This window comes from Bos javanicus, chromosome 19, assembly GCF_032452875.1.
Source record: "Bos javanicus breed banteng chromosome 19, ARS-OSU_banteng_1.0, whole genome shotgun sequence".
NCBI lineage: Eukaryota > Metazoa > Chordata > Mammalia > Artiodactyla > Bovidae > Bos > Bos javanicus.
Window position 1 is genome coordinate 25515799 of NC_083886.1, and position 16273 is coordinate 25532071.

At 42.0% G+C, this 16273-nt stretch overlaps 2 protein-coding genes across 2 annotated transcripts; both read right to left on the bottom strand.

Annotated features, from left to right (window-relative positions):
* Nucleotides 1-2483: 2483 nt before the first annotated feature.
* LOC133231934 (olfactory receptor-like protein DTMT) lies at nt 2484-4892 on the bottom strand. Its single transcript, XM_061390701.1, has one exon. The coding sequence runs from the start codon at nt 4471-4473 to the stop codon at nt 3529-3531; it is 945 nt and encodes a 314-aa protein (XP_061246685.1). The 5' UTR covers nt 4474-4892; the 3' UTR covers nt 2484-3528.
* A 5650-nt stretch (nt 4893-10542) lies between these two features.
* Nucleotides 10543-12288, bottom strand: LOC133231591 (olfactory receptor 1E2-like). Its single transcript, XM_061389954.1, has one exon. The coding sequence runs from the start codon at nt 11967-11969 to the stop codon at nt 11025-11027; it is 945 nt and encodes a 314-aa protein (XP_061245938.1). The 5' UTR covers nt 11970-12288; the 3' UTR covers nt 10543-11024.
* Nucleotides 12289-16273: the final 3985 nt, after the last annotated feature.

Below are 16273 nucleotides of genomic sequence, written 5' to 3' on the forward strand. Positions count from 1 at the left end.
TGTTCCATGTCCAGTTCTAACTGTTGCTTCTTGACCTCATCCAGGTTTCTCAGGAGGCAGGTCAGGTGGTCTGGTATTCCCATCTCTAAGAATTTTCCGCAGTTTGTTGTGATCCACACAGTCAAAGACTTTGGCATAGTCAATAAAGCAGAAGTAGATGTTTTTCTGGAACTCACTTGCTTTTTCGATGATCCAGCAGATGTTGGCAATTTGATATCTAGTTCCTCTGCCTTTTCTAAATCCAACTTGAACATCTGAAAGTTCACGGTTCACATACTGTTGAAGCCTAGCTTAGAGAATTTTGAGCATTACTTTGCTAGCCTGTGAGATGAGTGCAATTGTGTGGTAGTTTGAGCATTCTTTGGCTTTGCCTTTCTTTGGGATTGGAATGAAAACTGACCTTTTCCAGTACTGTGACCACTGCTGAGTTTTCCAGATTTTCTTAAATTGTCAATTTTGTGGTCATTCAATTACCACTTCATGTTTTTTCCATTTGCTTTTCCCTGGTTAACATTGACTTGAGCATCTTTTCATATTGTTTATTCATTTTTTAATATAAATTTATTTATTTTAATTGGAGGCTAATTACTTTACAATATTGTATTGGTTTTGCCATACATTGACATGAATCCACCACGGGTATACACATGTTCCCCATCCTGAACCCCCCTCCCACCTCCCTCCCCATACCATCCCTCTGGGTCATCCCAGTGTACCAGGTCCGAGCATCCTGTATCATGCATGGAACCTGGACTGGTGATTCATTTCACATATAATAATATACATGTTCCAATGCCATTCTCCCAAATCATCCCAGCCTTGCCCTTTAAAAGCTTCTCCACAACAAAGGAAACGATAAGGTGAAAAGACAGCCTTCAGAATGGGAGAAAATAATAGCAAATGAAACAACTGACAAACAACTAATCTCAAAAATAGACAAGCAACTCCTGCAGCTCAATTCCAGAAAAATAAACGACCCAATGAAAAAAATGAGCCAACGAACTAAGCAGACATTTCTCCAAAGAAGACATACAGATGGCTAACAAACACCTGAAAAGATGCTCAACATCATTATCAGAGAAATGCAAATCAAAACCACAATGAGGTACCATTTCACGCCGGTCAGAATGGCTGCGATCCAAAAGTCTACAAGCAATAAATGCTGGAGAGGATGTGGAGAAAAGGGAACCCTCTTACACTGTTGGTGGGAATGCAAACTAGTACAGCCACTATGGAGAACAGTGTGGAGATTCCTTAAAAATCTGGAAATAGAACTGCCATATGACCCAGCAATCCCACTGCTGGGCATACACACCAAGGAAACCAGAATTGAAAGAAACACGTGTACCCCAATGTTCATCACAGCACTGTTTACCAGGACATGGAAGCAACCTAGATGTCCATCAGCAGATGAATGGATAAGAAAGCAGTGGTACATATACACAATGGAATATTACTCAGCCATTAAAAAGAGTACATTTGAATCAGTTCTAATGAGGTAGATGAAACTGGAGCCGATTATACAGAATGAAGTAAGCCAGAAAGAAAAACACCAATACAGTATACTTATGCATATATATGGAATTTAGAAAGATGGTAACAATAACCCTGTATGCAAGACAGCAAAAGAGACACAGATGTATAGAACAGTCTTTTGGACATATTGTTTATTCTTGATGAATTTTCTCTTAATGTTCTTTATACATTTTTTTCTGTTCGGCTATCATTTTACTCTAATGTTATTTGTAGGAGTTCTCTGGATATTTTGAATTTTAATCTTGTGTCTATTAGACATGTTATAGTCTGTCTGTTCTCTTTCTTATTTTTTCATACTATTTTCATGTTTATGCAGTGAAATATGTCAAACTTCTCTATATCAAAATAAGTTTGTCAGTTTCCAAAAAATAATTTCATTGAGAATTTGATTTGATTGCATTGAATGTTTCTGAGGAAAACCAATGTTAAAATTTGAGATTTCAAAGCTTGTCAAAATGAACTGTCAAAATGAACTTGTCAAATGGATTCATTTTACTATACAAAATTGACTCTTCAAATGTAAATCAAAACTAGAATAAGGTATCATCTCACTGCAGTTAGAATGGCTATCATTAAAAAGTCTATAAATAATAAATGCTGGAGAGGGTGTGGAGAAACAGGAGCCCCTCCTACACTCTTGGTGGGAATGTAAATTGGTGCAGCACTATGGAAAACAGTATGCAGTTTCCTTAAAAAACTAAAAATAGAGTTACCATATAACCCTGCAGTCCCACTCCTGGGCATATACCTAGAAAAAATGAAAACTATAATTTTAAAAGATACATACTCCACAATGCTCACAGCAGCACTATTTACAATAGCCAAGACATGGAACCAACCTAAATGTCCATCAGCAGATGGATAGATAAGAAGATGTGATACAAACACACACACACACACACACACACTAGAATATTACTTGGCCATGAAAAGGAATGAAATACACAGATGAGCCTAGAGATTATCATTCTAAATGAAATAAGTCAGACAGAGAAAGACAAATATCATATAATATCACTTACATGTAGAATCTTAAAAAATGATAAAAATGAACTTATTTATAAAACAGACACAGACTCGTAGACACAGAAAACAAACTGATGGTTACCAAAGGGGTCAGAAGGAGAGGGATGCCTTAGGAATTTGGAATTAACAGATATGATGACCCCAGATGGGTTGGAACCAGATGGTTGATGACATTGACTCTTGGTTACATCATCATCAACAAATCAGAAAACTGACCATGAGTGATCATGGACCCCATAACCCTGTCCCCAGCAAGTAATCCCTTCTTCTTTTCCCAATATAATCTCTGAGTAAGACTTGGCAAGTGGGAGTTGGTTCTTTGGGACATGATTTCACATTCTCCCCAGGATTGCGAACTTCCTCAATAAAGGAAGCTTTCCTTTTACCCAACACTTGTCTATCAGCATTGGATTCTTGAGCAATGAGGAGCTGAACTTGAGTTTGGTAACAAGGTCAAAAAAACATAAGGTAGACACAAAAATAAATCAGAGGGAGAGAAAAAGCTAAGATATACAATGATGTAAAAAATGTGCACAGGAAAGTGAATAGGACACATTTAGGGGAGGCTGGGAGGTTGTGAAGTGTGGATCTTATTTCACACTGATCTAAGAGCATAATTATTTTAAAATAATACCAGAATCAAAGCAAAGTTATAACTTAAAAAAAAAAAAAAACAACTCCTGCATTATATTAGTGTAAGCATGCAAAGTGTGAGTTTCATTTAAAAAGCTAATCTTACAATGTGCTTTTAGAGGGTCCCATAAGGAAGAAAAAGAGGAAGACCTTGCTACAAGATCATCAAGACCTCTTTCCCTAGTTCAACTAAGCAACTACACTTTACCTATTGAATGATTATGTTCTATGTCATTTTAACAAAAGTTTACATAGTGACAAAAAAGTCTGAAATAATATTTCAGTATTAATATATCTCCTACATAAAATTGTGTAGAAATACCAACCTTATCATCAAAGAGAGAAGTGAATTTTCTTTCTACAAATGACTCTTCTGAGAGCTCCCTTCATGTCTCTGTTCCTCAGGCTGTAGATGAAGGGGTTCAGCATGGGGGCCACCACAGTGTACATCATAGACATGACAGTCTCCTTAACAATGGAATTATTAGCTGATGGGCATAAATAGAGACCAATAATTGTCCCATAGAAGAGACACACCACGGTGAGGTGGGAGCCACAGGTGGAGAAGGCTTTGCAGATGCCCTTGGCAGAAGGGACCTTGAGGATGGAGGACACGATTTGTGCATAAGACATGATGATTAGTAGGAATGGGATGACGATAATGAGCCCTCCGACGAAAAATATCACCAACTCATTCACTCGAGTGTCAGAGCAGGACAGCTTCAGCAGAGCAGACAAATCACAGAAAAAATGGGGGATCACATTGTCTTCACAAAAATGCAGCCTGGCCATGAGCAGGGTGTGCAACATGGCATGGAACGTGGTCAGCACCCAGGGCAGCACCACCAGGAAGAGACAGAGCCTGGGGCTCATGATGGTGGTGTAGTGCAGGGGGAAGCAGATGGCCACGTAGCGGTCATAGGCCATGGCCACAAGGAGGAAGTCCTCCAGGTCTCCAAAGAACAGGAAGAAGTACATTTGTGTCAGGCAGCCAGCATAGGGGATGGACAAGTCTTGGCTCTGCATGTTCTGCAGCAACTTGGGCATTGTGACAGAGGAGAAGCAGAGGTCAGAGAAAGACAGGTTACTGAGAAACAAATACATGGGTGTGTGGAGGTGGGGGTCCAGGCAAATGAGGACGAGGATGAGAAGGTTCCCCAGGATGGTGGTAACGTACATGGCCAGGAACAGGGCGTAGAACAGGTTCTGATGCTCTGACTTGATGGGCAGTCCCAGCAGGAGGAACTCTGAGATAGTAGTTTGATTCCTTCCTGTCATGTTCTGTCTCCAGTATGTTTAGGAAGAAGTAATACTGTCCTTGAAAACCTGAATTTCAGAATGAACTTATTTCTATGATAAACGGCTCATAGGTGCTTTGTAAAACTATTTTATATTTTTCTCATCACAATAATTACAATCTTTACAGGACCCCAATTCTCTATAATTAGAATCTCTATCATTGGAAATGACTTATTTTCTTCATTTCTCTTTAACATGAAACAATATTCCACCTTACCTAAAACATTCTTATCCCTTAGCTTCTGAGACACATAATACATTGGTTTTTCCCATACTTGCCTGGTCAGACATCCTCAATACTCTACTGGCTTCTGTTTTGTCTCTATCTTCAACTTGATTGATGTTGCAGGGTTTTTTCCTAAACACTGTTCTCTTATAAGTTTATATACCATAAGAAAAAGGCTTCCCAGGTGGTGCTAGTGGTAAGGAACCTGCCTGCCAATGCAGAGACAGTGGAGCCTGGAGGGTTACAGTCCATGGGGTTGCAGATTTGGACAAGATTGAAGCGACTTAACACACATGCACCAAGAAGAACTCATCTACTTCAATGGCTTGATTACCATTTAAACTTCAGTTGTAGATGTCTCTCTAAACCATATAATAATATACTCAATTGCTTGGGTAATATCTCTACTTGGATAGTACATCTACATCTTCAGTTAAACAGATTCCAAAAGAAACACAAGATCTCCCTTTGTGCCTCTCCCAATTCCCTCCCCCTCTAAACTTCCATATCCCAGAAGAAGACTTCCAGGTTATCCAGATAAAGCTTGAGAGTCTTCTTTCATTTCCTCCTTCTGTTATCAATACCCAACATCTGTCAAAAAGATCTAGAAATTCTTTCTCCTTCAACCACTCCTTATCCACACTGTCACCACCTTAGATCAGCCTGACACCACATCTTGTTTGTACTATTGGAAAAATCTGTTTTGTGGGAAAAAAAATGCTACTGGAATATAGTTGATTTACAATGTTGTGTTAGTTTCAGGTGTATAGCAAAGTGAATCAGGTGTGTGTGTGTGTATGCATGTGCGTGTGCGCACACATACTCAGTCATGTCCAACTCTGCAACTTCATGGACTGTAGCCCAGAAGGCTTCTCTGTCCATGGAATTTCCTAAGCAAGAATACTGCAGTGGGTTGCCATTTCCTATTCCTGGGGACCTTCCTGACCCAGGGATCAAACCCTTGTCTCTGGATATATATATATATATATATATATATATATATATATATATATCCACTCTTTTTTAGATTCTTTTCCCAGATAGGCCATTACAGAGTATTGAGTATAGTTCCCTGTGCTATACCTTAGGTTCTTATTAGTTATCTATTATATATATATATAATATATATTATATGTAGTAGGGTGTATATGTCAATCTCAATCTTTGGAACAACCTCTTAATTTATCTCCCTGCTTCCATACTTGAAACCATCTACATCGGTATCTTTCATCATAGTGAGCATTCTAAGATGAAAAATGGATGACCATTCTCCATAAAGTCTTTGTGGATTCCCATTGCTTTTAACATAAAGGCAAATTCCTTAAAGGCAAATTCCCTTCAAAAAGTGACTCATGACCCGACCCTTGCCTAACTCTGAAACTCCATCTGGCCCCACAACTGTGCTCACATTTCACTCTCCAGCAAAGCTGGACTAAACACAACACTCTGCTCCAACACTTTGCACTCACTGTTCCTCTTCCCTAGAGTTCTCTCCCTTCTGCTCCCTCTTTTCCCATGGCTTCCCGTATTCGCCTTTCACATATGTTTCATGTCATTTGCCCTGCAAACCCTCCCTATCTCCCACAGGCCAGAGGAGAATGCACTGCTATGTTCCCAAGCATCCTTCTTGTCCCCACAGCACTCCAGGACAATGGGATCATTTCTCTATGGCTGCCTTCTTCACCGGATTATAAACTACACGTAGGAAAGGGTCACGTCTGCCTTCACAGCCGCCACAGAGGCAGCACCCAGCCCAGTGCCTGGATACAGATGGTGTTTCATAAATATCCATTGGTCGTGTTTCAGGTTGCGATGTGCATTCCTCCAGCTTTAAAGCCAGCAAAACTCCTTTTAAGTTAGAATCACTACTCTTACTAACTCCTCCCAGGACAGAAACTCACCACCTTCAACCATTTAGCACTAAATTTGACCATGTGTTACAAAATGTATGGAGCAATGTTGCCCCCATGGTATTTATTCTTGTACCTCAGACACACTGTATGAATGCTCAGTCTCTTGTTCGTGTCCAACTCTTTTTGATCCCATGGACTGTAACTCGTCAGACTCCTCTGCCCGTGGGATTTCCCAGGCAAGAATACTGGAGCGGATTGCCATTTCCTTCTCCAAGGGAATCTTCCCAACCCAGGGATCGAACCCGAATCTCCTGCATCCCCCGCACTGGCAGGCAGATTCTTTACCACTAAGCTACCTGAGAAGCCCTTTCAAACACACTACTATTACACGGATACAGATGATATAGATAAAAGAGACATATGCATGTATATGGATAGATATAGATAAAATTCGCTACTGAATCTGTTTCTCTGGAGAAACCTAACACTCCATAGTGCACCTCAAAGTGGACAAAAAAGCAGAGGAGGAGCATCATTACTTGTGGGAAGCTCTTTCATTAAAGACATAACTGAATCCAACAGCTGGGATTTCACCCCTTGATGCTGGCTGATCCAGCTACGTCAGCAGGTTTTCACCTAGATATTACATAGAGGCAAAACACTGGGAAGAGACACCTGGTTTCTCAGAGTTTGTCTCCTTGGTAAATGAGCAGGACCTCATTTGTGTGACTAGGGATCACATCTGTATTAAGAGTGTGACTAGCGATCACAAACCAGAGACAGGACTTGGAGATGTTGTCACTGATGGTACCATGAGCCTCTCACCTTCTTCACCAGTTAAGTCAGTAGTTTTCAGCCAGAACTGCACTTAAGGAAATCTAGGGTAACACTTCTTAAATTTAATATCCCTGAAAAATCTCCTAGGAGTGCTTGTAAAACACTGATTTCAATACAGTAGGCTTGCTTCTGCATTCTAATCAGCACCCAGGTAATGCCCCTCCTCAGTCCATGGGCTTCACAATGAGTAGCAAGACTATATGACACTGTTAAAAATAAAGATCACTGGACCCCTGAGATAAATATAATCACAATCTTTGAGAGGAACCCCATACACAGTTCTTAAAGCTCCAAGGTAATTCTAAAATAAAACATGGGTTCAGAAGTATGGCATTAATACTTACCTCAAGAGTTGTTAGTACACTGAAATTACACAACATTGTGGGAATAAATGACGTGGTAAGAAATACATAAGAATGTTGTCATTAATAAAAATAGATTATAACATGTGAACCTTAATAAAAACTTCTCAAATGTAGTGAAGTTTTGGGAAGCAGAGGGGTGGAAAAGGAAAGCATTACCATACTTGAAAAACTCTCCTGGAGAACACCACACAACCTGAAAAATCAAGGCTCTCAGGGCAGAAAAACCCTAACAGACCAGCTTATTTACTCTCTGCCCAGCTTACCCAGTGTGAGAGGACTGTGACCCGAGATCCTGCTTCTCCTTATTCACTAAGGCATGTGAGATAACAGCCTGTAAAATCATCTCTGGCATCTAGAAAATCCTATCCACCTCTCCCATTCTGCACATTCTTGGGCCAAACGGGCCCTGGATCCCAGAGGAGTCTGGGTCCTGGAGGAGCTCATTAAAGACAAAGTAATTACTCAAGGCCTCTCTAGGACACCACTTCCCATGGTGGCTCAGATGATAAAAATCGGCTTGCAATGCAGGAGACCCAGGTTCAGTCCCTGGGTCAGGAAGATCCCCTGGAGAAGGGAATGGCAACACATCCAGTATTCTTGCCTGGAGAATCCCATGGACAGAGGAACCTGGTGGGCTACAGTCCGTGGGGTGACAAAGAATCAGGCACGACTGAGCGATTAACACTTTCACTTTCTCTAGGACAAATGCTCTCAGGGTCCTGGAGCAGCGACTGATTACAATCACTGATCACACCTGACTATACTTTGGGGGAAGGTGAGGATGGAGAGAAGCTCATACACGAAAGCTTAATCACTACCTGTTTAGGGAATGGACATGGGACACTTTCTCTAGGACAAATGCTCTCAGGGTCCTGGAGCAATGACTGATTACAATCACTGATCACACCTGACTATACTTTGGGGGAAGGTGAGGATGGAGAGAAGCTCATACACAAAAGCTTAATCACTACCTGTTTAGGGAATGGACATGGGACACTTGTGGTTGGAGCCTACATTTCCAGAGGTAAAAGAGGATGGTTTGTAAAGTCATAAAACAAGCAGGAACCATCTGATCAGATCAGATCAGATCTGTCGCTCAGTCGTGTCCGACTCTTTGCAACCCCATGAATTGCAGCACGCCAGGCCTCTCTGTCCATCACCAACTCCTGAAGTTCACTGAGACTCACATTCATCAAGTCAGTGATGCCATCCAGCCATCTCATCCTCTGTCGTCCCCTTCTCCTTCTGCCCCCAATCCCTCCCAGCATCAGAGTATTTTCCAATGAGATAGTACCCTAAAAATTCTGAGGAGTGCAACAGGCTGTTTTCTGTGGGCAACAAGAAAGCTTCAGTGGTTTGAGTAAAGTGCCAAGAAAGACATTGGTTTCTTGGGTTTTCTGTTTTTGTTTTCTGACCATTCTGGGCAGCATGTGAGATCTTAGTTCCCTGACCAGGGATCAATCCAGCACTCCCTGAAGTGAAAACTCAGTGTCTTAAGCGCTAGACTGCCAGGGAAGTCCCAAGACACATATTTTGGAAAGATTCTCAAGGTGGAAGAATCTCTCAGTAAAACACCATTTCCCATAAATGACCTGTAGCTAACTAGGAGTAGTTACCTACATGACACAACCATATGCAGATATATAGGAAGTACTAGAGTAAGAGACAAGAGAAGCACTCCCTGATCATATTCAATTCTTCCTCAAATCAAGATAGAAAAGAAAACCCAGTGTGAATCCCACTGAAGTACTTCTGCCTTCTTACCTCTGTGGGAACACATACTGGCACCTGCCACCTCCATCGTCTCTAATACTCCCGAGATGTGTCAGAATACCTCCTAGATTCCAGTTCTTCCTGCTGCTACAGTTATCTATGGCCACAAAGCCATAATTAACTTCTTTTTGCCTGTGCTGGGTCTTCATGGCTGTGTCTAGGCTACTCTCTCGTTGTGGGGTTGGGCTTCTCATTGCGGTGGCCTCTCGTTGCAGAGCACAGGCTCTTGGTGCAGAGGCCTTAGTAGTTGTGGCTCATGGGCTTAGCTGCCCTAGGGCATGACAGAGGAGCCTGGTGAGCTAAAGTCCACGGGGTCAAAAAAGAGTAAAGACGACCTAAAGGCTAAACCGCAACAACAAAGATGAACTAAACTATCAAAGGAGATAGTAAAGTAGCAAAGAGATAGAAAGCTCAGTTGAGGTTCAGGGCAGGTCAAGAAGACACTGGAGACATAAGATCAGAGGAAAGAAGGTTAAGGGACAGAATAATGCAAAGCCTTGCTCAAGAACAGATAAATAAATATCTATATTCAACAATTAAAAGTCCAGGTTACAGGAGGTAAGCAGGGGAGAATTTTGAATTTTAAATAGTAGATATTGACCTCGAGAACACAGTATTATATAATGCATGTTTTTTGTTACTTTTTCAAAAAACATGATAAGTTAATTGTTTAAAAAAGGGACACAGACACTGAATAAAAGGTTCTCCTCTCCACCTTTATGTGGCAGACCTGGGTTCAAAGTGGCCTTCCTGGGAGCATGGCATGGCCCGGATGGCGGCCTCACACATCCAAAAGGGCCAGGTTTAGGAAGGGACCGCTGGCCCAGGAATTTGCTGCCACAGCCGCACGCAGTGGGCAAGGAGGCAGCACATCCCAAATTAATGCTGTTTACAAGCTATCACAGCTGTGCTGTTTCCTTTAGTCTCCTCCGTATTTTCAAATGGGAGGATGATAAAAGTAACTAATTGGGAATTGTCTGGCTCAGTAAATATTCGTATCCTACTGTGGGCCCAGGTTCTGCAGTTTCAGTCTCTTCATTCATGGAGGGTCTGTCCAAGGTGGTGGATCAAGGGCAGAGGGGAGAGGGTGTGTCAACAAGTAAATGAGTAAACGCTCAGTAAATAATAGTGTTTATTTCAGCAGTAAATCAAACATTGTAAACACTAATGGGAAAAAAGGTGGAAGGAGGGCACAAAGATTAATTGGAAATTTAAAAATGAAGCTTCTTTGAGTAACCTGGAGAGAAAAAAGGAGAAAGATCCGGGAAGGAGGTCACTGACATCCCCTTTCCAAGTCCTACTACACACCTCCGCTGTACCTCTTTTACTTATTGGACAATATCCTACTAAGTCATTGTAAAAAAAAAAGACCATTGAAAACAGAAATCTGGGTTAATATCCCAATATTGATATCAATATACCTACTAAATAAAATTGTGTAGAAATCCCATCTTTATCATCATCTGAACTTTATAGTCATAGAGAGAAGGCATTTTTCTTTTTGCAAATGACTCTTCCCAGAGCTCCCTTCATGTCTCTGTTCCTCAGGCTGTAGATGAAGGGGTTCAGCATGGGGGCCACCACAGTGTACATCATAGACATGACAGTCTCCTTAACAGTGGAATTATGAGCTGATGGGCATAAATAGAGACCAATAATTGTCCCATAGAAGAGAGACACCACAGTGAGGTGGGAGCCACAGGTGGAGAAGGCTTTGCAGATGCCCTTGGCAGAAGGGACCTTGAGGATGGAGGACACAATTCGTGCATAAGACATGATGATGAGTAGGAATGGGATGACAATAATGAGCCCTCCAACGAAAAATATCACCAGCTCATTAATTTGAGTGTCAGAGCAGGACAGCTTCAGCAGAGCAGACAAATCACAGAAAAAGTGGGGGATCACATTGTCTTCACAAAAATGCAGCCTGGCCATGAGCAGGGTGTGCAACATGGCATGGAACGTGGTCAGCATCCAGGGCAGCAAAACCAGGAAGAGACAGAGCCTGGGGCTCATGATGGTGGTGTAGTGCAGGGGGAAGCAGATGGCCACGTAGCGGTCATAGGCCATGGCCACAAGGAGGAAGTCCCCCAGGTCTGCAAAGAACAGGAAGAAGTACATTTGTGTCAGGCAGCCAGCATAGGGGATGGACAGGTCTTGGCTCTGCATGTTCTGCAGCAACTTGGGCATTGTGACAGAGGAGAAGCAGAGGTCAGAGAAAGACAGGTTACTGAGAAACAAATACATGGGTGTGTGGAGGTGGGGGTCCAGGCAAATGAGGACGAGGATGAGAAGGTTCCCCAGGACGGTGGTAATGTACATGGCCAGGAACAGGGCGTAGAACAGGTTCTGATGCTCTGACTTGATGGGCAGTCCCAGAAGGAGGAACTCTAAGATAGTAGTTTGATTCCTTCCTGTCATGCTCTGTCTTCAGTATCTTTAGGAAGAAGTAATAGTGTCCTTGAAAACCTGAATTTCACAATGAACTTATTTCTATGATAAACTGGCTCTTAAACGCTTTGTAAAATTATTTTATATTTTTCTCATCACAATAATTACAATATTTACAGGACCCCAATTCTCTATAATCAGAATATCTATCATTGGATATGACTTATTCATTTCTCTTTAACACAAAACAACATTCCAACTTTCCTAAAACATTTTTATCCCTTAGCTTCTGAGACACATAATACATTGGTTTTTCCCATACTTGCCTGGTCAGACATCCTCAATACTCTACTGGCTTCTGTTTTGTCTCTATCTTCAACTTGATTGATGTTCCAGGGTTTTTTCCTAAACACTGTTCTCTTATAATTTTATATACCATCAGAAAAGGGCTTCCCAGGTGGTGCTAGTGGTAAGGAACCTGCCTGCCAATGCAGAGACAGTGGAGCCTGGAGGGTTACAGTCCATGGGGTTGCAGATTTGGACGAGATTGAAGCCACTTAGCACACATGCACCAAGAAAAAGTCATCTACTTCATTGGCTGGATTACCATTTAAACTTCAGTTGTAGAAGTCTCTCTAAACCATAAAATAATATACTCAATTGCTTGAATATTCTCTCTGCTTGGATGTATTACAGGATAATACAGGATGTATTATATCTCCCTGCCTGTAATACAGATTCCAAAAGAAACACGATATCCCTTTGTGCCTGTCCCAATTCCCTCCTCCTCAGGTCTTCCACATCCCAGAAAAAGACTTCCAGGTTATCCAGATTAAAACATGAAAGTCTTCTTTCATTTCCGCCTTTCTGTTATCAATACCCAACATCTGTCAACAAGATCTAGAAATTCTTTCTCCTTCATTCACTCCTTATCCACACTCTCACCACCTTAGATCAGTTTGACATCACATCTTATTTACACTATTAGAACCTCCTTAAAAAAATGTTATTGTGCTAGTTTCAGGTGTGCAGCAAAGTGAATCACTTACGTGTGTGTCTGTTTCCAACTCTTCGCAACCCCATGGACTGCGGCCTGGCAGACTCCTCTGACCATGGTATTTTCCAAGCAAGAATACTGGAGTGGGTTGCCATTTCCTACTCCTGGGGATCTTCCCGACTCATGCATCAAACCCACATATCTTGCGTCCCCTGCACTGGCAGGCAGAATCAGTTATATCTATACATACATCCACTCTTTTTTTTATTCTTTTCCCATATAGGTCATTACCGAGTCTTGAGTATAGTTCCTGGGCTTTACATTAGGTTCTTATTAGTTATCTATTTTATATATAGTAGGATATATATCACCTTAATCATTGGAACAACCTTAATCTTAATGTCAATCTTAATCTTTGGAACAACCTCTTAATTCATCTCCCTGCTTCCATACTTGAAATCCATCAGTATCCTTTATCATAGTAGACATTTGAAGATGAAGAACGGGTAACCATTCTCCATAAAGTCTTTGTGGATTCCCATTGCTTTTAACATAAAGGCAAATTCCTTAAAGGCAAATTCCCTTCAAAAAGTGACTCATGACCCGACCCTTGCCTAACTCTGAAACTCCATCTGGCCCCACAACTGTACTCACATTTCACTCTCCAGCAAAGCTGGACTAAACACAACACTCTGCTCCAGCACTTTGCACTCACTGTTCCTCTTCCCTAGAGTTCTCTCCCTTCTGCTCCCTCTTTTCCCATGAGTTCCCGGATTTGTCCTTCACATACATTTCATGTCATTTGCCCTGCAAACCCTCCCTAGCTCCCCCAGACCAGAGGAGAATGCACTGCTATGTTCCCAAGCATCCTTCTTGTCCCCACAGCACTCCAGGACAATGGGATCATTTCCCTATAGCTGCCTTCTTCACTGGATTATAAACTCCACATAGGAAAATGTCATGTCATGTCACAGCTGCCCCAGAGCCAGCACCCGGCCCAGTGCCTAGATACAAGTGGAGTTTCATAAATATCCATTGGTTCTGCTTCAGGTTGCGCTGTGTTTTCCTCCAAATTTAAAGCCAGCAAAACACCTTTTTTTTTTTTTTTAAATTTTACTATATTGTATTGGTTTTGCCATATATCAACTTGAATCCGCCACAGGTAAAATCACTACGCTTACTAACTCCTCCCAGGACAGAAACTCACCACCTTCAACCATTTAGCACTAAATTTGACCGTGTGTTACAAAATGTATGGAGTAATGTTGCCCCCATGGTATTTATTCTTGTACCTCAGACACACTGTATGAATGCTCAGTCTCTCGTTCGTGTCCAACTCTTTGTGATCCCATGGACTGTAACTCATCAGACTCCTCTGCCCGTGGGATTTCCCAGGCAAGAATACTGGAGTGGGCTGCCATTTCCTTCTCCAAGGGAATCTTCCCAACCCAGGGATCGAACCCGTATCTCCTGCATCCCCCGCACTGGCAGGCAGATTCTTTGCCACTGAGCTACCTGAGAAGCCCTTTCAAACACACTACTATTACACGGATACAGATGATATAGATAATAGAGACATATGCACATATATGGATAGATATAGATAAAATTCTCTACTGGGTCTGTTTCTCTGGAGAAACCTAACACTCCCTAGTGCACCTCAAAGTGGACAAAAAAGCAGAGGAGGAGCATCATTACTTGTGGGAAGCTCTTTCATTAAAGACATAAGTGAATCCAACAGCTGGGATTTCACCCCTTGATGCTGGCTGATCCAGCTACGTCAGCAGGTTTTCACCTGGATATTACATAGAGGCAAAACACTGGGAAGAGACACCTGGATTCTCAGAGTTTTGTTTCCCTGGCAAAAGAGCAGGACCCCATTTGTGTGACTAGGGATCACATCTGTATTAAGAGTGTGACTAGCGATCACAAACCAGAGACAGGACTTGGGGATGTTGTCACTGATGGTGCCATGAGCCTCTCACCTTCTTCACCAGTTAAGTCAGTAGTTTTCAGCCAGAACTGCACTTAAGGATCTAGGGCAATGCTTCTTAAATTTAATATCCCTGAAAAATCTCCTAGGAGTGCTTGTAAAACACTGATTTCAATACATTAGGCTTGCTTCTGCATTCTAATCAGCACCCAGGTAATGTCCCTCCTCAGTCGATGGGCTTCACAATGAGTAGCAGGAAGCTACTGGATTCTTGATCTACTGGACCCCTGAGATAAATATAATCACAGTCTTTGAGAGGAAGCCCATACACAGTTCTTTTTTTTTTTTTTGCATTGATTGATTTTATTTTTAAACTTTACATAATTGTATTAGTTTTGCCAAATATCAAAATGAATCTGCCACAGGTATACATATGTTCCCCATCCTGAACCCTCCTCCCTCCTCCCTCCCCATACCATCCCTCTGGGTCGTCCCAGTGCACTAGCCCCAAGCATCCAGTATCGTGCATCGAACCTGGACTGGCAACTCGTTTCTTACATGATATTTTACATGTTTCAATGTCATTCTCCCAAATCTCCCTCTCCCACAGAGTCCATAAGACTGTTCTATACATCAGTGTCTCTTTTGCTGTCTCGTAGCTCCAAGGTAATTCTAAAATAAAACAAGGGTTCAGAAGTATGGCATTAATACTTACCTCAAGAGTTGTTAGTACACTGAAATTACACAACGTTCTGGGAATAAATGATGTGGTAAGAAATACATAAAAATATTGTCATTAATAAAAATAGATTATAACATGTGAACCTTAATAAAAACTTCTCAAATGTAGTGAAGTTTTGGGAAGCAGAGGGGTGGAAAAGGAAAGCATACTTGAACCATACTTGAACAACTCTCCTGGAGAACACCACACAACCTGAAAAATCAAGGCTCTCAGGGCAGAAAAACCCTAACAGACCAGCTTATTTACTCTCTGCCCAGCTTACCCAGTGTGAGAGGACTGTGACCCAAGATACTGCTCCCCTTTATTCACTAAGGCATGTGAGATAACAGCCTGTAAAGTCATCTCTGGCGTCTGGAAAATCCTATCCACCTCTCCCATTCTGCTCATCCTTTGGCCAAATGGGCCCTGGATCCCAGAGGAGTCTGGGTCCTCAAGGAGCTCATTAAAGACAAAGTAATTACTCAAGGCCTCTCTAGGACACCACTCCCCATGGTGGCTCAGATGGTAAAAATCGGCTTGCAATGCAGGAGACCCAGGTTCGATCCCTGGGTCAGGAAGATCCCCTGGAGAAGGGAATGGCAACACACTCCAGTATTCTTGCCTGGAGAATCCCATGGACAGAGGAACCTGGTGGGCTACAGTCCGTGGGGTGACAAAGAATC

Bases quoted from the DNA above. Each gene is read 5' to 3' on its own strand.
- LOC133231591 (XM_061389954.1), bottom strand. From the start codon at position 11,969: ATGACAGGAAGGAATCAAACTACTATCTTAGAGTTCCTCCTTCTGGGA.
- LOC133231934 (XM_061390701.1), bottom strand. From the start codon at position 4,473: ATGACAGGAAGGAATCAAACTACTATCTCAGAGTTCCTCCTGCTGGGA.